The sequence below is a fragment of the Miniopterus natalensis genome, chromosome X (assembly GCF_054644295.1).
Source record: "Miniopterus natalensis isolate mMinNat1 chromosome X, mMinNat1.hap1, whole genome shotgun sequence".
Classification (NCBI taxonomy): Eukaryota; Metazoa; Chordata; class Mammalia; order Chiroptera; family Miniopteridae; genus Miniopterus; species Miniopterus natalensis.
In genome coordinates, this window is record NC_142103.1 from 28770148 (window position 1) to 28795988 (window position 25841).

The 25841-nt window shown below is 41.2% G+C and overlaps 3 protein-coding genes across 3 annotated transcripts; 1 reads left to right on the forward strand and 2 right to left on the reverse strand.

The window, feature by feature from the left end:
- Window positions 1-1231: 1231 nt before the first annotated feature.
- HNRNPH2 (heterogeneous nuclear ribonucleoprotein H2) lies at window positions 1232-7014 on the reverse strand. The gene is made up of 2 exons (XM_016195704.2): window positions 6906-7014; window positions 1232-3482 (listed from the first exon to the last, which is right to left on the reverse strand). The coding sequence occupies exon 2, from the start codon at window positions 3427-3429 to the stop codon at window positions 2080-2082; it is 1350 nt and encodes a 449-aa protein (XP_016051190.1). The 5' UTR covers window positions 3430-3482; window positions 6906-7014; the 3' UTR covers window positions 1232-2079.
- Window positions 7015-7279: 265 nt separating this feature from the next.
- Window positions 7280-17513, forward strand: GLA (galactosidase alpha). The gene is made up of 7 exons (XM_016195702.2): window positions 7280-7507; window positions 11213-11387; window positions 12405-12582; window positions 13152-13243; window positions 14998-15159; window positions 15369-15566; window positions 15931-17513. Exons 1-7 carry the CDS (start codon window positions 7299-7301, stop codon window positions 16192-16194), a joined length of 1278 nt encoding a protein of 425 aa, XP_016051188.2. The 5' UTR covers window positions 7280-7298; the 3' UTR covers window positions 16195-17513.
- A 336-nt stretch (window positions 17514-17849) lies between these two features.
- On the reverse strand, window positions 17850-21202 carry RPL36A (ribosomal protein L36a). Its single transcript, XM_016195701.2, has 5 exons — window positions 21077-21202; window positions 20563-20668; window positions 20283-20350; window positions 18216-18338; window positions 17850-17916 (listed from the first exon to the last, which is right to left on the reverse strand). The coding sequence occupies exons 1-5, from the start codon at window positions 21185-21187 to the stop codon at window positions 17896-17898; spliced, it is 429 nt and encodes a 142-aa protein (XP_016051187.1). The 5' UTR covers window positions 21188-21202; the 3' UTR covers window positions 17850-17895.
- Between the last annotated feature and the right edge of the window lie 4639 nt (window positions 21203-25841).

The following is a 25841-nucleotide window of genomic DNA, read 5'->3' on the forward strand; positions in this document are numbered from 1 at the left end:
TGCCACTATGATGTGGGCAGAAATTTAAGATAACCACAGATATCACAGGTGTCATTAATAAGCAGATGCAAGGTGTACTTTAATAGAAAGTTTAAACTACTTGTTACAGGAAAAAGGGGAGACAGTCAGGGATCATGAAGGAAGCAGCCTCTTAAAGTTGCTTAGGGTTCAGATAAGCCATTTAGAGAGCTGTCATGGGTCACAAAAACATGGTCGTGAAACCTGCAGCATCAGCAGATTCTCAAGCACTACCCCAGAACTACAGAATTTCAGAAACTCTAAGAGTTGGGCCCAGTAATCAATGACTTAAGTCCTGTAGAAGATTCTGGTGCATGCTTAAGTTTGAGAACCACTGGTATAAAACAATGTTTAAATGCTCTGAAAAACCTTAAAGGGTGTTTAGACTATTAATTTATGGAGGAGACTGAATTATTTCTATCACAGGCCTACTTTTTCAAAACATATAAAGGTGCCTTAAATCTTCTCATTTATGGTTATTGAAATAAAAGGAAGAGGCCCAGCTGGCGTGGCTCAGCAGTTGAGCATCTACCTATGTTCCACGAGATTCCTGGTCTGGGCACATGCCTGGGTTTCAGGCTCCATCCCCAGCAGGGGGCGTGCAGGAGGCAGCCAATCAATGACTCATTGTTGATGTTTCTATCTCTCCCTTTCCCTTCCTCTCTCTGAAATCAATACAAATATATTTTTTAAAAAATAAAGGAAGAGGATTATTTTCTTTTTCTTCTTTGGATTTTGGAGGATGCCATCTTGATAAAGTAGTCTCTAGAGCAGCCCAATAGTCCCGTGGGCATGTTGATAATAAGTTTAGAAATAAACAGAAAGTTGCTCCACCAGAATATTAATCAAAGAAATACAAATTAAAATAGCAACAAGATACCATTTTTCAACTAACAAATTGGCCAAGATCAAAAATAATGTGCATCACTGAGAAGGCTATGGGGGTAAAATAAAACACACACATTCCTGATGGAAACACAAAGTACCATGATCTTTCCAGTAGTACAAATTAAAAGCTTCTAAAATCTGTGTACCTTTGATTCAGTACACTTTAAGGATTATATCTTACAAATAATGATATATGCAAGAATGTTTGAAGATGCTAATGTATGTTTATAATAATTTAAAAATTGAAAACTTCAACTTCAACAGCAGAGGACAGCGTAAAAGAAATAGCTCATATGACAGAACATAAAAATCAGGCTGTACAAGATTATTTTTCCAGTTTTTAAAAGGAAGATTTATTTAACAAGTTCACTTAGTACAATACATCTAATGGAAATCACAATACAAGGAAAGATTTAAATCAAAGCTTCAGAATTTTATACAAATGACATGACCCGACTCCTAAAGTATTGATTGGTGTTACATCTCAAAATTGTCCCAGATCTTAATAAAAAATAAAAGTGTACACTCACGTGCCTTACAGGATAGTAAACCAAAAAGCTAGAATTAACAAACATGCCAAATGTTTTCACTTTGAATCATAGACAGAGCTCCTATATTTGAGTTTTACAGAAAAGCATGTTTCTCAACATGCATCCAAGGTTTTCAATGTATTGTGGTATAAGAGCAACGTTTAACATAAGAGAAACTGCTTTAACCTAAATATGCTTACTGCTTAGGTACACTCCTACAACATAACTAACTTGAGGAAAGATGAAAATTGTTTTAACAGTTATGGTCAATATTGAACTGTTATTACATCCTAGATGAATGTTTCAGTGTTCAAAATTACTGAGCTTGAAGTTTGAAAACAATCCTAACTTCCATTTTACAGTAAGCATAAATCACAAGCCTGTAATGCGAAAATGTTAAACTTAACCTTTGTTTTCTTTAAAAAAAAAAAGAGAAAGAAAGAAAGAAAGAAAGAAAGAAAGAAAGAAAGAAAGAAAGAAAGAAAGAAAGAAAGAAAGAAAGAAAGAAACTGACCTAGAGTGATCAGAATCAGTATTTCCCATTTACCATATTGCATATGCTAGACAGCCCTCCCATTCTATTCAACTCCCATAAATGCACAGCTTTCAATTCTGTAGTAGCTGTTTAATGCTCCTTCTCTACCTATGCAAGGTTTGACTGATAGTCACTGGAGTTTTCCTGCAGAACTTGGTCATATCCACTCATACTGCTCTGACCACCATAACCACCTCCATAACCACCACTCAGCTGCTGGCTAGCAGGACCCCCATAACTAGACTGGTTGGATAAGCCCATCCCTCCCATCATTTGGCTACTATAAGCCCCACTACTTGCCCCTGCTGTAGAATTCAAAAAGAGTTCTACATAGCTGTGATCATAAGCCCCACCACTTGTTCCTGCAGTAGAATTCAAAAAGAGCTCCACATATCTGTGTTGCATATTAGCCTTGTCTTTTGCCATAGCTGCCACAGCATCTTCATGGGTAGCAAATTCAACATCTGCCTCACCAGTTACTCTGCCATCGGGTCCAATTTCAATGTGTACTCTCATGGGGTTAAGGGGTGAGAAAAAGTTGTAAATATCATTCTCAGTGGCTCTGTAAGGTAATCCCCTCATGTGTACACAGTGCCCGGTGGTGCTCTGGAAACTGGACCCACCATCTCCATATCTATGATCAGACATTCCTGAAAAACAGTAATTCAGGTCTCTTCCAAATCTATCAGACCCAAAGCCATACCCATCGTTATAACCACCATAATCATCATAGCCTCCATACCCTCCACCATAGGCACCCCGCCTCATCCTTTCAAACCCAGCCCCTCTGCCAATGCTATTGTACCCTCTGCCAGTCCCTGGCCTATCATAGGGACCTGGTCGCTGCATAGCCATGAGCTTTCGAGGGGGATCGTAGTGGGTTCGGACTTCAGCTCGGCTACTCTTAAAGATTTCAATGTACCTGTGCCCTATTCTTTCCTTGTGTTTCTTTAAGGCCTTTTCAGCTATCTCCTGTGAAGCAAACTGCACAAAGGCCTCCCCTGTGCTCCGCCCCTGAAAGTCCACAGGCAGTGTCATCCCATTTGGCACAATTTCCAACCCTGAAAAAAACTGAACAATCTCCTCCTTGCTACAGCCAAATGGGAGTCCTCTAAGGCGGACGAAGCCATCATTGGCAGTATCAGGACTATTCGGACCTGTATGCTTCAACACCCAATCCATTTCAACACTGTTGGACTTGAATACTTCAACGTATCTGTGTCCCATGGTTTCTCTGTCTTTCTTCAAAGCCAATTTCACTTCATCTTCCGATTCAAGTTCGACAAATGCTTCACCACTTGGTCTGCCTTCTCTGGTGTAGATGAAACGAATACCTGACGTGCCATTTTGGATTTTGCAATCGGAGAAGAAGCGCATCACTTCATCAGCAGAGCAGGACCAGGGCAGGCCCCTGACCTTCACCACGAAACCCTCCCTGCCTTCCGTGCTCAGCATCATGGTGGCTGTTAGGCTCTTGGTGGCAAGTTCGGCTCAATGCAATTTCAGTGTAGCTGAAAAAAATTGGAACACTATTATCATGGAAAAATGTTCACAATACAGTACGAAAAAAAAGCAAACTATTAATACAAAATTCAAATACACTGACAGCTTCTTTGTAAGACTTTCACATAAACAAAATGACTGTACCAAATTTCTAATTCAGTCAACAATTATATATTTGATACCTATTATGTGTTGGATATAATTAATGGTGGTTATTTCTGGGTAGTAGAATTATGGGAGCTTTTTGTTTCAGGAAATGTTTCCTTTGGAAATTTCTGTATGTTCTAAGATTTCTACATTGATCATATATAAACATCATAGTCAAAAGAAAAAGGAGTAAAATTACTAACAACAAAATCAGTGGAAGATTTCAACAAATTAAAAAATGGCTATATGAGTATATAAAAATGAAAACTTCATTACATCAAAAGATTTAACAGAATTAAAAGACAAACAATACAACTGAGAAGATACCTGCAACAAATGCATTAATACCCTTTTATAAAGAACTCACACAAATTAATAAAATCAGGGGAATATTAAGGCCTAAGAGATAAATGGAAAAAAGACATTATGGGGAATTCACATATTCATTTTACAGTTTTCAGGTGCCAGGTTCAGTACTTGGCTCTGGCATACAAAGACCAATAAGCCCAAAAAGAACTTATGGTCCTACAGGGGCACTCTGTCTTTACTAAAAACAAAAGGGCAAATAAACACATTATCTCTGCTATGACAGAATTCTGTGCAGGGTGAAAGGGTGGTATTAAAGCAGGGCATGGTTGGTCAATTCTATCAATTGGCACAGAATAGTTAAATGAAAACAGACTAACTGATTCAGGGATCCATACACAAATTTTAAAAATTATGATAGAGCATAAAATAGGAAAAGGCAAGTCAAGAGATAAGGCTGACAAGGTAGAGATCAGATCCCAAAGGTCTTATTTGACAGACAAACACTAAGGGCTTTTAACAGGGGAGTGAAGGGAGAAGAGTGAGGGGAGAAGGGAGTGAAGGGAAGGGACTGAGGGGATAGGAGGAGTTAGGAGAAGGGGATTGAGGGGAGAGGAGTGAGGGGAGGGAAGTGACATCTTCAGAATCCTTTGAGATAGACTGCCCTGAAAACAGTATAGCACTCAAACAGAGGGGGTTGAGGTGACACTAGCAAGATCAGTTAGAACCCTAATCTCCTAGAGATATGTTAAGGATTCACCTAAGGCAACAGCAGTTTAAAAAAGGGAGGAAAGATGTGATCTATGTATTCAAAGCAGTGGACTCTGTGGAACTTAATTAACAGATTAAATATAGCAGAATAGAGATCTGAGGATACAGGAGAGGAGTCTGGGAAATGCCCAAACCTCATCAATCGCCAGAAATGCACATTAAAACCAGAATTAATTGCCACTTTTCACCCATCAAGACAGTGAAAACTAAAGTGAGGATAAATCAATGCTGATATTCAGGGTTCACTAACACACCCAGAAGAGTGAAAGTTGGTACAGTATTTCTGGAAAGCATTTTGGAAATAGGTATCATGTCTTTTGGTACAATAAATCCACTCTAGGTTATGTGCCATGAGGAGGTGATCTGAAATTCAGACAAAGATTTATGGAGCTATATATTCATTGAAAGGTATTTTATTAAGAAAGAATATTACACTTAATTTAAAAAATTATAAAAATATTTAATTACATGAGAAATTACTTATGCTATAATCTTAAGTAACCCAAGATCACAGCTACTTTATAATCTCAACTACATAAAAAACATATTCTTCAACCCTGCTAGAACTCCTTCCAGAGGCTGGTCAACTGAAATACTCACAAATGTTCACTGTAGCACTGTTAGTAATTGCAGAAAATTAGAAACCTAACTATCCATCAATAGGGGGATAGTTGAATGAATTATACTTTATCCTTAAAGTGGAATGGTATGAAGCTGTTAAAACAAGACCTGCCCTGACCTAGGATTTCCAAAATATATTAAATGAAAGAACATACACTGTATGACACTACTTATTTTAAAACATAAGCATGCATGTATATATGTTTGTACATGCATAGAGGAAGATCTGGAAGCATATAATACAAACTTTTTTTTGGAGAAAAGAACTAGAGGGTAGGAAAAGTGGAGTGGATTTTCACTTCTTATCCTATATACTACTACACAGGTTTAATTTTTTTAAATCACTGTAACTGGAATTAAAAAACAATGTTAGCAAAAGTATATGCATGGGAAACGTGTCAAATGTTAACGGTGGTTTCTGAGTGGCAGGTTTATGGCTTTTTAAATTTAATTTTTTAAAATTTTGGTGCATTCTTAATTTCCTAATTACTTTAATTCAGCAAAAATAAAAAAATGTTTGCTTTTCTGGGGTTTGGTATAGCAAATTTTATAAAAGCTTCTAATTTGGTATGTGGGTGGCTTATCTGACATGGTCTGGGAACGCTGGGCCTCTTGGAAAGTACAAAGTGTACTAACTGCCATAAAACTAGAGGATTCAATTAAACAAACACTAACTGCCCATTATGTGCCTTGCACACGGCATCTGCAGTGATTAACAGTCCTCCTATAAACCATCTTTAGATCTGAGCGATAGATTTCGGACTAGTTTTTTGCCTGTCTTAGCTCTTGGATGACCCACACCATTTAATATCCCCGCAGCACTCTAGGCCTTAACACCTCTCTGTAGTGGCAGGAAAGTTCTGCTTCATTACTGTATCTCCCGGGAAGGCCACTAAGACTCCGTTGCCTGAAGTAAGAATCAGGATTCCACTCGTGAGTTAAGAATTCGTGTATTTATATGTGTGTTTATACACATACTTTTTATACACCATAATGCTGAATAGTTATCTCTGGGTGATGAATTGCGAGTTTTTAAAAAACTTGTTATTTTTCGAATGTTCAAAATTGAATAACTTGTTATAAGCTAAAAAAATAAATAAATAAATAAACGTTATTTAAATACTCAAGTCAGTAAAAACATTTATTGGGCGCCTCTGTTAAGCACGTAACATTTGCCTAGATGTGATTTTACATATAACACTGACTTGGTGCCTCTCCCTACAGACAATCAGGCAGTGGAGGCTGAGTCCCCGAAAGGATGGACGAGCGCTCAGACCACTAGTCTCAATGTTTTTTTTTTCTTAATCCACGGACGTGGTTTTCAAACGTTTTTAACCGAAAGGTTTCTCTTAAGGGTCCCCTGAGACCCACTCACACAGCAAGATATACAAAACCCATACACAGTCACGAACGTCCACCATTTCCCCACCAGGCGCGGCGAAGGCGGCTTCCCGGCACTGAGATGGGGGAGTGGGGGGCGGGGGAGGAGAAAGCGAGGAGCGAAAAAGGAGAAGGGGGCCCGCGGACCCCGCTTTGGCCTTCATCATCGCCACCCCTGGGTCCCCAGTTCCCACCCACACACCAACCTCTAACGATGCCGGACGATGTACCTCCTTCCCTCCAAAGGCTATAGCGAGACGGTAGACGACGGCCAGAACTACTTCTGCTCACGTAAGCGAATGATCACGTGACCGCCTACGTCATGTGAGATCTCGGTCACGTGAGCACCTCTCCGCTTAAACTCTGATCACTGAGGTGCACACTTCCTTCTGGTATGGAAATAGGGCGGGTCAGCGTTAAGGAAGAAAGGGCATGATTGGTTGCGGTGCGTCTTACGTGAACTGATCATTGGTCCGCCTCTGGGGATAAACCGTCCCAGTTGCCTAAGAAACAATGACGTCATTACGTAACTTTCCAGTGATTGGCCCGCCCCTGAGGTTAAACTTAAAAGTCCATTTTACAGCGGAAATCTATTATGTATGGTTGCAGTGACGATGAGGCCGGCTAGCGGAGGTCCGCCGCTGGGCTGCTTGCTGGCGCTTCGCTTCCTGACCCTGTTTCTCTGGAACGTTCCCGGGGCCTGGGCCCTGGACAATGGCTTGGCCATGACCCCTACCATGGGCTGGCTGCACTGGGAGCGCTTCATGTGCAACACTGACTGCAACGAAGATCCGGATTCCTGTATCAGGTATCGGAGATATTGGGTACGCCCTTTCCTTCGCCTTTCCGTGTGTTTGGGGGGGGGGGGGGGGGGTCTCAGAGGGAACCTTTGAGCCCGAGAGCCTCCCTACTGCTGCTGCTTTTCTATTCCTAGCGAGTTGCCCCGGATGGGGACTAGCCCTAAATTTTCTCTGTATGACCTCTCCTGGGGTGGGACACCTGCCAGCGGCCCGGGCTTCTCCAGCTTCTCTGTCACTGCGGGATTCCCCAGCTAGGGACTTTGTCCATTTACCATCCAGTTCCGTTCAGACCCTTCTTGTGAGCTGCTGCTCTGCCTCTGCTGGTACTAGCAGCGAGCACAGCTGCGGTGAGTGAGAGAGACAGAGTACTTTTCTTCTTTTTGGGTCACAGGGGTCCTTGACTGTAACTTGAGGGAGTTTAGAGGGACCATGGAGGCTGCAGTGTCCCCACCCTCTCAGCCTTGCGGGTGGCGTCTGGCTGAAAGGTTGACATGAAGGAACTTTGTACAGGCATACCTGGCTTTGTTGTACTTCGCTTGATTGCGCTTCGCAGATGTAATTTTGTTTTCTTAAACAAATTTAAAGCCCTATCTTCCACCAGCAACGAGAGAGAGAGAGAGAGAGACTCGCTTTATTGCGGTGGGGGAGAGAGAGAGAGAGAGAGAGAGAGAGAGAGAGAGAGAGAGAGAGAGAGAGAGAGAGAGAGAGAGAGAGAGAGAGACTCGCTCTATTGCGGTGGTCTGGAACCAAGCTCGCAATATCTCTGAGGTATGCCTGTATATGGAAGCCAAGGGTTGAGGGTTGTTTTGTTGGTTCACAAACTGGCCAGGACCAACCTGGGTGTAATCTGAAACCACCCCAGTAGAGGAGGCCTGGGAGAAACCCAAGACAGTGGTAGATCACTCCAGATTGGTAGGTGGCAGTTTTAATGAGCCGGGGAACTTACCTATGCAGCTTTTCTTGGGAGGCTACAAGAGGAATGAATAGTTTTCCACACCCGCCAGCGAAATAAAAGTTTGTACAGAAGCCTTAGCTGGGTTTAGTCACGTACAGGCGTACCTCAGAGATATTGCAGGTTTGGTTCAGATATCGCAATAAAGCGGGTCGTTGTTTTTGCTAATAGAGGGCCTTTGCCTTTAATTTGTTTAAAAACGCAACATGTGAGGTGCAATGAAGCGAAGCACAACAAAGCGAGGTACGCCTGTATACTGTCCTGATAGTATGAACACATTTCTGTCTCAAGGCTGCATCCTTGGGGCAGCGTCTGGGAGCCGGGAAGGCAAGCAGAATGCACATCCAAGGACAGGGGAGAGGGTGAGGAGCCTCCAGTTGTCAGGTCCCACTGGGAGGGTCAACGTCTTCTCACTCATCTTCCCCAACAAGGCTGGCTGGATAAGACAGATAGTGAACTACCTGATCCACACTTTCCGTGTCTGTAAATTGGGAATAACAACCCTTACCTCAGGGAGTTGACTCAGAAGGATCTGTAAAATAGGAGCTTTTTTTATATTTAAATTTTCAATTACAGCTAACACACAATATTATATTAGCTTCAGATTACAACACAGTGATTAGACATTTATATAACTTAGGAAGTAATCACCCTGATAAACTAGTACCCATCTATCATATCAGTTTCTTTTTTTTAATGTTTGTTGGGGTGACAATGGGTTAATAACAGAGTAGTCCTTAAGCATAATAAAGACACCTGTGGTGCAGAGGCAGCTGTTATGGTACCTCCCAGTGCACGGAAGTTATTCCTATGAATGACTTTACAGTTTTATAGATAAAGTCAGGATGTTGGTCTTACATCACAGAATTAATTGACCTTCTAAGTTTCAGATTAAGCCTATTGTGACTCAGGGGTGAAGTGTGTAGCAGTTGTGCCCATCACATATTTCTTTTTTTGTCTTTTAATTTTTTTCTAAGTGGTGGTTGTCTTATTTTTGTATCTGATTATAAAACTAATGCATGATCAGTGCAAAAAAATTTTAGATAGTAAAGAAGAGTATAATGAAAATAAAGATTCCCCTCATTCTACCACCCAGAAATAATCATGGTTAAAATGTTAATATAAGGCCTTGGAATAGATTTTTAGTAAATCACACAGATTTCTTTTTCTCATTATTTCCAATAAAAATGAGCTCATGTTTGTGTTGTGAGTTAACAAGACTCTCAACTTTGCCTGCCTGCATTCAAATTCTAGCTCATTGTTACTTGGCCGTGTGACCTTGGGCAAATTAATTACCCTTCCTAAACGGAAGCAGAATGCCAGGCATAGAATAAGAGCTTCATAAATGCAAGTTGTATGTATATACCATAATTCATTTAAGCAAAATCCTGTGGATAGCTATTCAGGCTCTTCAGTTTTTCATTATTGTGAACAAAACTATACGTCATTGTACATCATCTGATTCTTTCCTTAGAAGTCTAATTACTAGGTCCAAGCATATGTTCGTTTTGTAACATATCAAACTATCCTCCCCAAAAGTTTTACAAATGCACATTCCCAACAACAGTGTATGAGAATGCCTGTTTCCCCACACCCTACACTGCATTTTTGTTATTCTTTTAAAACTTTGCCAATCCAGTAGGTGTTTTTATTTTCATTTATTTGATTCCTAATAAGGTTAGACACTTTTTCATTTGTTAAATTGGCTCTTTGCATGGTTTCTTTTATGGATTGCCTGTTTGTGTTAGTTCCCTATTTTTCTATTGCAATGCTTTTATTTTGGGGGGGGGAGGGTTGTTTGCTTTTAGGATGGTTTTAGTTTTAGTTTTGCCTATCATATGTTGTAAATATGGTGGTTCTTGTTATATGTTGGTTTTGATAGTCATATATCAAGTATCAATTTTCCCTTTATTATTTCTGACTCTGGCATCATGCTGAGAAAGTCCTTTCCTACCTGAAGATAATAGTCACCTATATTTTCTACTAGTGTGTTTATGGATTTTTAAAATATTTAATGCATCTGGCCTTTATTCTCCTATAAAGAATGCCACATTTAATATTAACTAAACTCCATGGTACCAAATAGCTGGAAGGATCTCTTTCTAAACTTTCTCTTTAATTCCACTGATGAGTGTATTCTAATGTTACTGGTACTATACCAGCTTCATTTATCATTTGCAGAATGATCACATGTTTAATCTTTTAGGTGAACCTTTCAAAGCATGTTGCCAAGTTCCTTAAAAAGTCCTTTTGGGATTTGTGAAGGGTTTTATTAAATGCATAAAATTGTATAGAGAGTATTAGCTTCTTTTTAATATTGAATTTTCTTATCCAAGAGCAAAATAATATCTTAACTTTATCTCTAGGTATTTTAGGTTTTCCTGTTGCTTTTTTGGTTGCTCTTGGCGATGGTATCTTTTTCTCCAACTAGGTTATTGTTGATATCTAAGGAAGCTGTTGATTATGTTAACTTTGTAGTTTATAACTTGACTGAACTTTCTTCTTAGTTCTAATAGCCTTTTCAATTTCACACATTTCTCATTCCTGTTTTAATTGTTCAGGGTTCTTAGAGTAGAAGTAGTAAGAGTGGAGGGGAAGGAGAAGAAAAGAGGCCCAGTCCATTTTAACTTACATTGGTTGTGATTACTACCCAACTATTCTTGCGTTGAAAAAAATTGGAAGCCCCAAGATGCCTAACAAATAGGAAGTACCCAAGCATTTGTTTAATGACTTTTAATGATTCTTGGAATTTCTCTTTCAGTGAGAAGCTCTTCATGCAAATGGCAGATCTCATGGACTCAGATGGCTGGAAGGAAGTAGGGTATGAGTACCTCTGCATTGATGACTGTTGGATGGCACCCGAAAGAGACTCAAAAGGCAGACTTCAGGCAGACCCTATACGCTTTCCCAGTGGGATCCGCCACCTAGCTAATTATGTGAGTTTATAGATAATTTTCTTTTTCACTCAGGAGACTAAACACTTCTGTATGGAAGCTTATTAAAAAACACTTAAAATAGCTGCCATTATCTGAACATTGAATTGTAAGGCTTATCACGTGGACTTTTCATCCCATCAGCAGACAAATGTTTTGCAATAGCTCTTGAGGCCCATCTTGGGTAAGTTTTCCTTTTGCTGAAACAGCCAAATTCTCTGGGAAGAGAAAGGAACTTGGTTCTTGACATATGTGTGCATATATTTCCATATAAGCTTTGAGTAGTATTGCAATTGTACTATAAACTAGAATTTTAGAAGATAGAAGGAATATGTGCTGGAGATTATTAAGAGAGATAGGGCCAAACATTAGTTAAAGGCAATGAAGACATTTTATTCAGTACTGTTGCATTAAGGGAAGGAGCCAAGCTCAATTCTGAATCTAACAAAGACGAGTAGGGATTTATAGCCAATAAGCAGATTGAGAGGGTCAGTGGATGGAAAATTACTAAGAGGAAGCATCAAGGGGAGGAGGATTCTTGCTAAAGACAGGTCAAGGACTTAGACATCGAGAGTGGAAGATGAGGAACTTGATCGTATATCAAGAGTGGGAGGAAGAGTTAGCAGGATTCTTGCTAAAAGTGGATACCAAAGGCCAAGGTTGAGGCCTACTTGAGGGCTCAAAGGAGCCCAACCAAGGTTTGGTCAAGGAGTCTATCCAGATAAATTTATCATTGCCCTGGAAAGGTAACTTTTAGGTTCCCATCATAAAAGATTAGAGTGGCTGATAGCTTTCTCTTCAGTTCTGTGCTATAGCTTACATGTGGAGTTTGAACTCAGCAGAATTGGAGAATTTGCTGTTTGTCTCCCAAGAAATTCATCTGGATAGTTTTGGGGACTTATGAAAAAAATGCTCCCAATACCTGGTGAAGTATGCATCTCTCTTCCCACAGCCTGGAGTGGTTCTTTTTTTGCTTCATAATTACGCTTCTATTGTGGTGACTCTTTCCTCTCATTTCAGGTCCATAGCAAAGGACTGAAGCTAGGGATTTATGCAGATGTTGGGAAAAAAACCTGTGCAGGCTACCCTGGGAGTTTGGGATACTATGACATTGATGCCAAGACCTTTGCTGCCTGGGGAGTAGACCTGCTAAAATTTGATGGTTGTTACTGTGACAGTGTGGAACAGTTGGCAAATGGTATGTTTCATTCAAGAGATTTAGCCATGAGCAAAGAGAAGAACTTTGAGGCCAAGGTAACTGATCATCCACAGAACTAATCTTCCCATTTTAAGTACCCAGTCACAATACTGGAAATAATTATTCTCAATATGCCAGAGCGCCTACCTCTTCACTTTCAGTTTGACCATGCACTCATTCATTCATGCAATGTAAAATCTATGCCTGCCTAACCACGGCTAATACTGTGCACTTTTAATTCAAGAAGGCTCTGGAGTTAATTACAAATAGAAATTCTAACTCTGCATAACATCATTTGGGAAAGCATCTAGAATGTCAACCAGTCATAAAGGGGCATCTTCTGCCTGCCTTTCCCCAATATATGCACCATCCCGCACTACATCTTCAGAACAATGCCAGCAGTCTGGGAATTACTAGACACAATTTCAGCGCAGAGCAGCTAGCTACCCGTCTCTGCTGCTGGTTTAAAATAAAAGCATGGCCCTTTCAGGCAACCTCTTTTTAAACTGTACAGCCCCCATTGGAAATTCCCTTCTTCCCCTTATTTTACCCATTGTTTTCTCATACAGGTTATAAGAATATGTCCTTGGCCCTGAACAATACCGGCAGAAGCATTGTGTACTCCTGTGAGTGGCCCATGTATATGTGGCCCTTTCATAAGGTGAGCTAGCGAGTCCAGAATCCAGTAGAGCCTTGGTGATAGATTTTCAGGACTTGAGAACAAAGGTCTCCTTCAAAGTTCCACCTTACTTAACAGTCTCATCCTACCATCTCTCCCAGGATCCAACCACTTCTTACCATCCCCACTACTCTAATTGGAGTCTAAGCTACCACCACTTGGGAAGTCAGTCATCTTTGATTCTTCCCTTTTTCTCAGCTTCACAACCTATCCATCAGCAATCCTGTCAGTACTATCTACAAAATAAATCCGGCATCAGCCCATTTCTTTCCATCTCTGCTGCATCTATCTTGGCCTTTCAAGCCACCATAATCTCGCAATAGCCTGATCTACTTTCCACTCTCCAGCTACCCCCATCCATTTTCCAAGCAGCGCCAGAGTGTCCTTGCTAAAATGTAAATGGAATCACATCACTCCTCTGTTTAAAACCCTTAACTGGCTTCCCATTGCACTTGGAATACAATTAAACTCCACTGATCTGGCCCTCGCCCACCTCTCCAACCTCATTTCCCATCACTCTTGCCTTCACTGCACTGGTGTTCTTCTGTCCCTCAAACACTCCAAACCTATTGCTGCCTCAGGGCCTATTGTATTGCTCTTTGTTTTCTGCTTGGTATGGTCTTCCCCAAGATTTCTTAGCTTCTTAACATTGAGTTCTCAGACCAGATACCACATACTCAGACTGGTCTCCTCTAACTACTCTAAAATAGCACTGTATCCTGCCCTGGCAGGGTGGCTCAGTTGGTTGGAGCATTGTCCCATACACCAAAAGGTTGTGGGTTTGATTCCCAGTCTGGGCACATATCTAAGTTGCAGGTTCAATCCCTGCCCCACAGGAGGCAACTAATCAATGTTTCTCTGTCTTTGTCTCTCTTTCTCCCCCTTCCTCTCTCTCTGTCTCTCCCTCTCTAAAACCAATGGAAACCTATCCTCGGGTGAGGATTTAAAAAAAAAAAAAAAGGTATTTGTAAAAAAAAAAAATAGCACTCTATCCATTTATTCTGTATCACATTAACCGGTTTAGTTTCCATCTAAGACCTTATCACTATATGGAATTATGTGTTGACTGGCTTATTGTCTGTCTCCCCCCACTAGAATGTAAGCTCCAGGAGGGCAGGGACATTGTCTGACTTTATCACTATATCACTAGCATATGGTAAGTGCTGAATAATTATTTATAGAATGAATCCCTGTTATTCCTTTCTAATCTGTAGAATAATCTTCACCTCTTTCTCAACATCTTAAACCTTGGATATCCCATGTGCCTGTTTACAAACTTTTACTTATCCTATTAACAAATTATATGCCTAGGATTCAGATCCGTATCATATTTGATGAGTTCTGTGTTATTTTGCAGCTGTTTTATTAAGATCATTTGTTATTTCTGATTATAAGAGCAATACATGTTCATTTTAGAAGTTTAAAAATATAGTGAGGTGTGAAAAAAAGATGAATCCTCCATAATCCCAGTACCTAGTTCCTGTTTGGTAAATTTCCAGCATAAACATTGTTTAAGCCATTTTAAGTGGAGATTTTAAGTTATATCACCTACTTCTGAAGCAAAGTTCTTACAATGAAATTCCATTATAATAAAGATTTATGTCTCCTCATGGCGACCTTTAAGCTGTAAACTAAAGAGAAGGCTTTAAGTGCTTCCTTTAAACTTGACTATTTTTCTCTCACAGGAACGTTAGTAGAATGCAAGGAGAAGAGTTACAGTATCTCTGTTTTCACAGCCCAATTATACAGAAATCCGACAGTACTGCAATCACTGGAGAAATTTTGGAGACATTTATGATTCTTGGGAAAGTGTAAAGAGTATCTTGAGGTGGACATCTTCTATCCAGAAGACACTTGTTAGTGCCGCAGGACCAGGGGGTTGGAATGACCCAGATATGGTAAGAACCTGAGCCCTCCGTTCAAACCCCTGCAGTGGGCCTGTTTCCTACTTGACATTCAAGGTAAATTGAAAAGGAATGTTCCTTGGAGCAGGCTTTATGTGAGAGTACTCAGAGTAGGGTGCTGGGAAGTGGCTTCTGTGTCTAGGCAACTTTAAGACTGTTTTTGTCTTCTCTCATTTGAATTCTAATTGCACTCTTTGTCCCAGTTAGTGATTGGCAACTTTGGCCTCAGCTGGGATCAGCAGATAACTCAGATGGCCCTCTGGGCTATCATGGCAGCTCCATTACTCATGTCCAATGACCTCCGACAAATCAGCCTTCAAGCCAAAACCCTCCTCCAGAATAAGGATGTAATTGCCATCAACCAGGACCCCTTGGGCAAGCAGGGGTACCTACTTAGAGAGGTATAGTAAATAATATTCTATGGGAGGAAATAGGCCTTAGCCAGGAACACATTCTCCTGCCTTCTAGTTTAAAATGCATCCAAATGTTTGGGGGGTGTATTTTAAGATGGCTTTATAGCCAAGTGCCAAGTTTGTCTTGGGACTAAATCTGTTACATATGAAGATATATGCACTGGTCTTTTGAGAATATATTTTCTAATCTTGATATAATCAGCAATGAAGTTTTTTGTTAGAATCATTCCTTTAGTTCCCAAACATGCTACACGGAAGTGTGTGATAGTTCTGACAGTAAGACTGCCTGCCACAAAGCAGCATATTGCTAGTTACCAAGCTATCACACCTGTTTTCTTGGCTTACTTTTCAGGAAGACAACATTGAGGTGTGGGAACGCCCTCTCTCAAACTTAGCCTGGGCTGTGGCTGTGGTAAACCTGCAGGAGATTGGTGGACCTCGTTCTTACACAATCAATGTTGCTTCCCTGGGTCAAGGGCTGGCCTGTAATCCTGCTTGTCTTGTCATGGAGCTGCTCCCTGTGAAGACAAAACTTGGGTTTTATGAATGGACTTCATGTTTAAAAACTCGAGTAAATCCCACCGGTACTGTTTTGCTTCGGCTAGAAAGAAACTAGATTACATTGTAAAGCTTCCTGAGAATTTATTGAATTTGTAAGGAAAGGATAGAGAAACATTGAGCTGTTTTTCCACTCATTTATGCATTTATTGGTTGATTCTTGTATGTGCTCTGACCAGGGATCAAACCCACAACCTTGGCTTAGCCGGATGATGCTCTAGCCAACTGAGCTACCCAGCCAGGGCAAAAAAGCTTCCTTAAAAACTTGCATATTGTTGCGACTACCACACTTCTGTCCTTTTCTTCCATTCTCACTTCAGCTGTTCTTATTTCCCTGAATAAAATTTCACTACAGCCTGGCCAGGCGTGGCTCAGCAGTTGAGCGTCGACCTGGGATCCAGGTGATCTGGGTTCAATTCCTGGTCAGGGCACAGGCCCAGGTTGAAGGCTCCATCCCCGATAGGGGGCGTGCAGGAGGCAGCCAATCAATGTTCCTCTCACGTTTCTCTCCTCCCTTCCTCTAGAAATCAATAAAAAATATATTTTTAATTTCACTACAAAAACCAACAGGGCCACTCAAAGTATGTCTGTTTGAACAACTCCTTTGCCTGTCAGGTGATTACCAGTTATTTTCAATAAAATTGGAAGACTGCCCTGGCCAACGTGGCTCGGTTGGCACATCATCCCTTATACCAAAGAGGTTGCAGGTTCGATTCCCAGTCAGGGCACCGATGGAAGGCGAACAACTGATTTTCAGTCTCTCCCTTCCCCTCTAGGGTCAGTGAGTATATCCTTTGGTGAGGATTAAAAAAAAAATTGGATGACTAATCATTGTCAGCTGATAAAAATTGCAGTGAAATTGGTAAACCGTGTCTCAATCATCCAGATAAACCGATTTTGAAAGCAAATTGCTCCATCTCACTGAGATGCACTTCCAGTTACCAGAATATGTAGCAAATTTACTTCGCCATCCAGTTTTGCTGCACAAGTATGAAGAGTTGAACATCAGTAAGAATGAAGTATGTAGAATAGTATACAAAGATAAAAGGGATATGAACTTGAAAGTATTAGGCATTTTAAAAATGGATTATCACTGCTGGATTCCATTGAGGATTTTCATTCACTAGAAATTATTGTATCTTTTGCATCATGAATTTGTCTACTAAATTTGAGGGTGATGTCAAAACGTTTAGGTGGTATGAGTAGTCTGAAGACATGTAATACATATAGTATGTTAGTGTCTAGAGAACAGGGCCCAAATTCCCTATGGGAAGCAACCAGTTTTTTTCCCTTTCCCTGTCCCTCTCTGAAAATTAAAAACATAGCCTCGTGTGAGGGTTTAAAAAAAAATTTCAAAATAAATGACTGAAGCACAAAGGTATGTGAAACAAATTATTTCACTCTTGGTAAGCTTTGCATTCACTGTGGATATAATCGTTACTGAGCTCACCCTGTTTGAGAGGTTCAGATCTCTGCTTATGTTCCACGATAACCAGTAATCCTTACTTCATAACAGCAAAAGGGATCCCGTGAAGCCTCAAGTGACTGAAGTGCTAGACCAAACCATTCACAACATCTGATTTGAGTTCAACCAAATTCAATCCAAATGGAGTCAAGTACCCGAAAAGAACCATTTAAGCATAAAATTTCCCTCGTGGAACACTAGTTTACTTCCCTCCCGAATGGACCAATTGCAACCACATGAAACGAACATATTTTCAAAGGTTTTATTGTCACATAATAAAACAAAATATGAAACTTAGAACTGGATCACTTGGCCCTGTAATAGAAAAGAAAAAAAAAAAGTAAGTTTTTGCATCTTGCATAGAACTTCTATTCCATCAAGAATAGTGTCTATTCCTTAAGAGATCACCATCCTTTATTGTGGTCTCCTTCTCCCCTTCCTACTCATGCCAAACACACCACCAAAAACCTTACACCTTCAGCTATGGATCAAGTATTTTAAGAGGACTGCCCCTATCTTGATGCCACAATAAACAAGTGGGCAGAAATATTCACCTCTCCAAATATAATAAAGCTACATAGAAAAGATGGCACCTTCCACCCCAAATTGTGTACCTTTCTCTTCTTATCTCCTCCCAGTTCAAAATGCTTGCATCTCTTAATAGCCAGCATTCTCTTAGATCTGCAGTTGGGCTCAACACATTCGAGTCTCAGCACAATCTTCTTTGTAGTTTTAGCCTGGAAAAAAGTGATACGCCTCATAAATCACTGCAGAAAATCTTCAAAAATATGACTATGTTGGGTTAAGTACTACTGTAAAGCAAAGCTTTGCAAACAACAGAGTTGTGACAATTTGTCTTTAGCCTTAGGGAGAAAACAAATGTGAAAAATAGTGAATTTAAGAGAGAATGTAGCCCAGCCGGGCGTGGCTCAGCGGTTGAGCGTCGACCTAGGATCCAGGCGATCGGGGTTCGATTCTCGGTCAGGGTACATGCCCAGTTGTGGGCTCGATCAATGACTCTCTCTCATCATTGACGTTTCTCTCTCTCTCTCTGAAATCAACAAAGATATATTTAAAAAAAAAAAAAAGAATGTAATAGCAAAGGTGGCAGGTTATCTAACTGCCATCAAGTTATCCATTCACATCACACATCTTAGAGGGCTTATGAAATAGGCACTCATAATGCCACCTTTAACTTGTGCCTGTTCAGCAGCTTTACATAGTTAGGTATTCCACACAACCAAAATTGGGTCATCCAAATCCATGCACTATGAAATACACAACTTTTGCAATTCTTTAAATAGGATTAAGCACTGTTACTTAAGATCTATCAATTCTCTGGAGACTACCTACAATTACATATACAATTTGTGTATTCAACTGTTACTTAACTCAAGGTACACACCCCATGAATACCCAACATTTAAAGCCTGCTCCTGTAGTCAGAATTCTACTGCTGCTAGTTTGCAGTTCTCAAAAAACCCAAAACCTAGCTAGAACTTCCTCATCTTCTAAACAAGTTACCTGAATGTGAAAAGGCAATCATTCCTTTCATCACTTTGAGATCAAATCATTTATGCACCTAAATGAACACTAAAGTCATTACTTAATACTTTCTGGAACCAGGCTAAATGAAGAGCGAAGTTCCAAAAGAAACAATGTTCATGGGAATGCTGTTCTAGGCACCCTGCACTTTAAGGAGCAGCCAAATCACCTGGGGTAAAAACAAACACATTCACCCTGAGAATGGCAGAATTCAGGTGGCCAGTGGGAGGTCTAAATGGTGATTTTAAAGGTTTATGACTTCACAAGATAGGTAGCAGACTGATTGAGGGCTTCTGAGCTGAGAAGCAAAATTAAGATAACAATTCTTGCCCTAGCTGGTTTGGCTCAGTGGTTAGAGCATCGGTCTGTGGACCAAAGGGTCCCAGGTTCGATTCCGGCCAAGGGCACATACTTGTTGGCTCCATCCCAGGGCCCCGGTCAGGGCACGTGTGGAAGGCAGCCAATCAATGTGTCTCTTTCACATCGATGTTTCTCTCTCTCTCTCTCTCTTCCCCCCTTACACTCTCTCTGAAAAGCAATGGAAAAAATATCCTCAGGTGAGGATAAAAAAAAAAAAAACACCAAAAACAATTTTTACTGCCAGCCAGCAGGCGCTGAAGATTCAGTAGGATATGATGACAGAAACAGGGCAAAGGGTTTACTGGTGTAAAACTTCAGTCCTTAGAGGGGCAGGGAACATTCCTTAACTTGATGTTTGCCTCTTCAAAAATGGGAAGGACAAGAAATATAAACACTGCAGCCCTGGCTGGGTCAGTTGGTTAAAGCATGGTCGGGAAGATAATGCCAAGGTCAGGTTGGATCCCCAGTTAGGGCGCACACAAGTATCAGTCAATGAATGCATAAATAAATGGAACAAATCGATGTTTATCCCCCTCTCTCAAATGAAGTATATTTATACACTGCAATGGTGCAGTATTGTAGACTAAAATCAAACCTAGGTGGTTGTACTCCCAGTTCCACTGCCTACTAGGTATGTCACTACAGGTGACTTGAGATAACTTTGCTGAAACTATGAAGACACAATACCTATATTGTAGAGGTGTGTGGGCAAACAGCAAATGCAAGGTCTTCATTACAATCAGTGGGAAACATGTCAAAAAGTAATTACTACTCACCTTTTTGCGGAAAATCGGCTTAGTCTGTCCACCATAGCCACTCTGCTTCCTGTCATAACGTCGCTTTCCTGAGAGAAAATACTGTATTTGTTACAGCGTACCAAAGACAATAAATAACAAGTCACATGGAAAAGTCTTCTTACGGTTTTATCTTTGGGTTTCCAGAAAAAATACCCATGCCCAAGCGGTGGGGTAGGGGGCGTCTAGGCTTGTGTGTTTACACTACTACACAGATGCCACATTCAAACCAAATCCCACACCATACAACAGACCATCTTACCCTGCGCATACAGAGAATCCTTGCCCTTCTTGTACTGTGTTACTTTGTGGGGCTGATGCTTGCCACACTTCTTACAGAAAGTCCGGCGGGTCTTAGGGACGTTCACCTAGTAAACAAACCGTTCAGACCGTGCAGTGTTATCATATACCAATAGCACAATGGCGACCCGGTTCACACTAAGGCAGCCCACGAGAACTCTATTCTCAGAGCCGCCGCTAACACATCTCTCACTAGAAGGTGGTCTAGTCCCACGTGCTTAATGGACAGCAGCCTCCGACGAGCCCCAAACTGGAAAGAGGGCATATTCGCTCCACCCCGGGCTGAGTTTTACGTCTTTGATCCCATCACTTTAATCCCTGACCCCGAAGCCAGGCCCTTCGGGATCGATCCCGGCAACACCGCGTCTCATTGGTACGAGTCCACACAGGGGCCTGGACCCACCCCGGGACGGCACCGTGGACGAGGGAGGGAAGATTAGACTGGATGTTACCTTACCCCAACCCCAAAGTCCTACCATGTTTGCGAGAGCGCTATCGGCACGGAAAGGAAGACGTAAGGCCGGAAGCGGAAGTATATAGGAGGTTCCTGGTCGCGCTTCCTCATGGGAGTTCTTGCGAGCGACCATAGAGTCTAAGGCTCTGGGCTCAGCGCCGTCTGGCGGCTGAGAGGACTCTGCTCGGACCAGCGGATGGGAGCTTCCGGAAGGGCCCTGCCCAAGACTTCCTCCCGGCCCCTAGCTTTGCGACTTTTCCTCACTTTTGGCAGACGAAGAGTGGTGCAGCTTTAAGTGAAGGAAGCAGTTCTCCTACAGACACTCTGGCCTCCATCTCCCTATCCGCGATGGAAGCCAGGACTGGGGTCAAGTGGAGGGGCCCTTCACCTGCGTGTTCTATTCCTGTTCCACCTCAAGGACACTGGGACCATCTTTTGCAGCCAGCTTCTGGTTCACTGAGGGCTTGGAGGGAACCAATGCTCTAGTTCATCTCTCACATGGCCAGTTCATATGTGTTGGGCACAATAATCAAATAATCATGCTCATAAGTGTATAATTACAAACTAAGTACTTTAAAAAAAAAAAGAAAGAAAGAAACAATGATCAGCATTTAAAGCAGCCCCTTTTTGTTGAGGGAGCAAGCTGGCTGCTCTAGGTTCTGAAAAGCGAAGACTAAATTATTCAGCTCCTGCAATAGCAATAATCAAGTCAAGAGGTAGAAAGTGTGCAGCAGTTCTTCCTTTCCTTGTATACCTGTATGAACAAAAAAGGGGCAATATACTAAACCTGGCAAGTTCAGGGGGAGGATTGCATGGCAAAGCCTAACAAACTTGATGACTAAAAGTAACCACAGGGTGGTCTGAACATAATTCTTAACTGGACTGCTTCAAGTTGGGGGAAATGTTCAAAATACTATTACCTGGTTTCTTTGGAGACTTTCTTCTTCCCCAGTGGCCCACCAATGGTATCACTCCAAGTCTCAATAGTCTGGCTGTGTTATATTCTCTCTCCCTTTGTTTTTTTCACATGCGCACTAGGGTTTTATTTAAGTCTCAGGTAGAGTTAACTGCAATCAGATTGTTGTAAAATTTATCTGAGTAACAGTTGCTAATTTGGGATTGGTTAAATGCTATGCTACTGGTTGAGTCTGGCTGAATTAGAATGACATTTCCTACTAATGTCTGCAGTCTATTTTGGGTCTTTGCTAAACTTCCTAAATGGCTTCCAGGGTCTCCTTTCAATGCATTCCTAAGGGGTCCTTGGAAACATTGCTACCCATTTCCAGCTTCTCTGCATCTTATCTGACAGGACAGAATAATTGGGTATATGTTCACCTTTAGGGCTGCAACTATAGCTATAACTTTCTGCAAGTGACATTGTTTAAAAGTGAGTGAGTAACCTCAGCTACTAAAATCATCCTCCAGGTGGAACAGAGTGAAGAACTATTCAAGGTGGCTAGTATCTGCTCTGGGCTGTGCTCACCTAGCCATTAGAATTCCCGGGGCAAAGAGGGTAGGGAATTCAGGGCAGGCAAAGCCAAGAGGAGGAAGCTTTTATGGAGAGTGAAAAGTTACTTTTCTTATCTTTCTACCAAAACCAAGTTTCAGGAAAAGAACTCTTTGCTGTTTGTTTTTAGTGACGCTTTCTTCCATAAGGTCCTGAGAGTTGTATCAGTCCTTTATCTGTCACTATTAAGCTTTCCAAGGTATCTGTCCAGACCTGCTGGTGTTTTGCTGTCTGTGGTCGCAGGGGTGGGACACTAAAGTGACTGCCTCCAGCACAGATTTCTTTAGCCAGCCAGTACCAACATCATTCTTTATCTAGAAGAACGAAGGCACTGCACCTTTAAACATTTCAGTCTGTTTACTGAGGCACCAGCAAGTCCCAGGGCTAACATGGAACCCTCCCTAGAGGCCATATTGGAGTTAGCTGGGTGTGAAGGTGGATCAAAGGAAGTGTCAGTGGGTGGGTGGAGGAATGAACAAAATGGCAGTGTTTCTTTAAGACTCCTAGAATGCTTCAAATATACAATACAGTATTCTTAACTATAGTCTCTATGCTATACATTACATCCCAGGGACTTGTTTATTTTATAACTGGAAGTTTATGATTTTTTACCCCCTTTCCCCATTTTGCTCACCCACCACCTCACAGCAAGGAGTTTTGGGGAAGAACATCATCTCACCATAGTTACTTTTTTCACTTTTGTTATATATGTATTTATTAGATCATTGGAATATTGATAAATTTTATTAAAAGAGTCATGTGGTGTTTTGCCATTGAAAAAACAAGTTCCTAACTGGGCAAATCATGGCTAGTAGTCATGTCCCAGACCTATAGCTTCCTCAGTAAAGGCCAATCTTTATCTATTATTCTTCTGCATGTAGGATAACATACCTCTCAAATATCAGAGCCGGGCCGGGCGTGACTCAGTGGTTGAGTGTCGACCTAGGACCCAGGTGATCAGGGTTTGATTCCCGGTCAGGGCACAGACCCCGGTTGCAGGCTCCATCCCCAGTCGGGGGCATGCAGGACGCAGCAGATCAATGACACCCTCCCATCACAGATGTTTCTCTCTCTCTCTCTCTCTCTCTCTCTCTCTCTCTCTCTCCTTTCCTCTCTCTGAAGTCAATAAAGATATATTAAAAAATAAATAAATAAAATAAAATATCAGAGTAACTTTCTTTTCCAGACCCCTCGAAGGCACAACCACAGGCACCAGAGCACAAGACCACTAGAGCATGAACAGAACCCTTAATTGTTACCTTGTTCCCCACATATCATCTCTATGTGCTATAAATGTTAATTAACTATCCTGTACCGACCAATGTAAAAGAAGTATGTGTTTCTCCATTTTGCTTTTTATCCAATCCTAGAGATTTCCCTGCTTTGCTTTCTCCTTCCTCCTATCGACCACCAATGGATTTCATGTACCTTCCTTACTTTCTCTCCTTTGACTCTAAATGCATAAAAAGAAATACAAAACTGCCATTCTCTGGAGCATTTTCTCAATCCATTGACATCTTGCTTCTGGATATGTCCTCAAAATTGTGGCTCAAATAAAACTTTCCTATAGGTTTGGACATTCTTTTGTTGACATCTGGCAGAAGGCATGCGCTAGTTCAAAAAAGTAAACCTAATAGAGAAAGACTTCAGGGTACTTAAAATGGATTGCCTCATAAAATTCTCACAGTAATTTTAAGAGGTAGGCAGTACTATTATTCTCATCTTACAGATGAGGAAATTGAGGCCATAGACTGGGGTTTTTTATTGAATTTATTGGGGCAACATTGGTTTGCAGGCCATAGGCTGTTTTTAAAAATTGCCAAATGTTAACATATTTAGTGGAGCCAGGATACAAACACAGGTGATCTGACTCCAGAGCCTGGGTTCCCTTACCATTCATTATACAGTATGATTTTTGTGGCCTGGTAATTATAACAGCTAACAATTATTGAGCATTTATTATATGCCAAGCATTTTTCTAACTGTCTTATATACTACTTCTTTTAATCCTAACAACCCACACAGTTTATACTATTATTTGTATTTAACAGGTGAGGAAACTGAGGCACAAGAGACATTAAATTTGCTTACTCAAAGTCACACACATGGTTATTTTGTAGAGCTGGAATTTGATCCCCAGGTAGTCTAATACTACAGCCTTGCACTTAATCACAACATCATGTAGGGGAAGCAGAGGCATCTGCAGGGTAGAGGAGGATGGGAAGAGAAAATTAGGTAGGGACGCAGGAGGAGGTGCCAGTGGATTAGGGGCTGAGGAACTATGAGAGCCTATGGTCTTCTGCTTGCATAACCCTCCAGGAACACCCATGAGTCCCGAACTGACTCTCTGATCATCCCATTCCCTTTTTGCTAGATGATCCCTAGGAATAAGACAATGAAAACATTACCACTGGTTGCTATATTTCTTAACTTTCTTTGCCAAACAGCCAGCCTATAGTCTCACAACACTTTCTTCTCTCCAAGCTCTTCTTAGGCAGTCTCACTGGACTTTGAGGAGTTTTTAGAGGTTTTAGATATTAACATGGAAATATGAAGATGGTAAACATGGCTTCTCTTAGTTCTTTCTATCACACTTTGTATAACATGGTTTTTGGTTTCCATTCCCTTCACCAATCTTGGTGTCTGTTTTGGACATGTTCCTGCTCATTAATTTTCCCTAAGATGAGGCAGTAAAAACTGAACACAGGATTCTAGATATGGCCTTGCCTTGCAGAGTAGGTGGCCTGTTCACATTCCTCTGCAAGAAAGCCTAATATCACCTTGTAATTTCTGGCAGCCATGTTATTGACATGACATTTCTCTCAATTACTATCAGCAAAAGCCTCTGAACCATTTTGACAAGTGCTACTACTGCCCCACTTTCACTTGGGTCATTTGAAGTTCAGTGTTGGCACCCAATTATAGGATGTGGCACTTAGCCCTAGTAAAACACACTTTGTTGAATTTGGCTTATCACATCAGGTGATCAAGATCTTTTGGGAAACTGCTTTGGTTTTCTCACCCCCTCTAGCTCACAACAGCCTCACACCATTCACTGATTAGCTAGGCTACTTTCTATAGAATCCTCAAAAGTCATTAATAAAAATGTTGAACATGATAGTACCAAGCACAGAACCTTATATTACATTGTGAATCATTTGAGGTGACACTAGGCCATTTATTTGCACTGTTCAGGTGCAGTCCTGTCTATCTAGCCAAGTGTGTTAGAGGAATGCTTGTGGGCAGAAGGTTAAGAATCTAGGTTTACTTTCCCCTTTCC

Excerpts from the sequence above, each read along its gene's own strand:
- HNRNPH2 (XM_016195704.2), bottom strand. The coding sequence starts at position 3,429 with ATGATGCTGAGCACGGAAGGCAGGGAGGGTTTCGTGGTGAAGGTCAGG.
- RPL36A (XM_016195701.2), bottom strand. The coding sequence starts at position 21,187 with ATGGTCGCTCGCAAGAACTCCCATGAGGAAGCGCGACCAGGAACCTCC. Across the intron at positions 20,351-20,562 it reads GGATTCTCTGTATGCGCAGG|GAAAGCGACGTTATGACAGG; the intron begins GTAAGATGGTCT and ends ATTTTCTCTCAG. Across the intron at positions 17,917-18,215 it reads GAGGAGATAAGAAGAGAAAG|GGCCAAGTGATCCAGTTCTA; the intron begins GTACACAATTTG and ends TTTCTATTACAG.
- GLA (XM_016195702.2), top strand. The coding sequence starts at position 7,299 with ATGGTTGCAGTGACGATGAGGCCGGCTAGCGGAGGTCCGCCGCTGGGC. Across the intron at positions 7,508-11,212 it reads GATCCGGATTCCTGTATCAG|TGAGAAGCTCTTCATGCAAA; the intron begins GTATCGGAGATA and ends TTTCTCTTTCAG. Across the intron at positions 15,160-15,368 it reads GTTGGAATGACCCAGATATG|TTAGTGATTGGCAACTTTGG; the intron begins GTAAGAACCTGA and ends TCTTTGTCCCAG.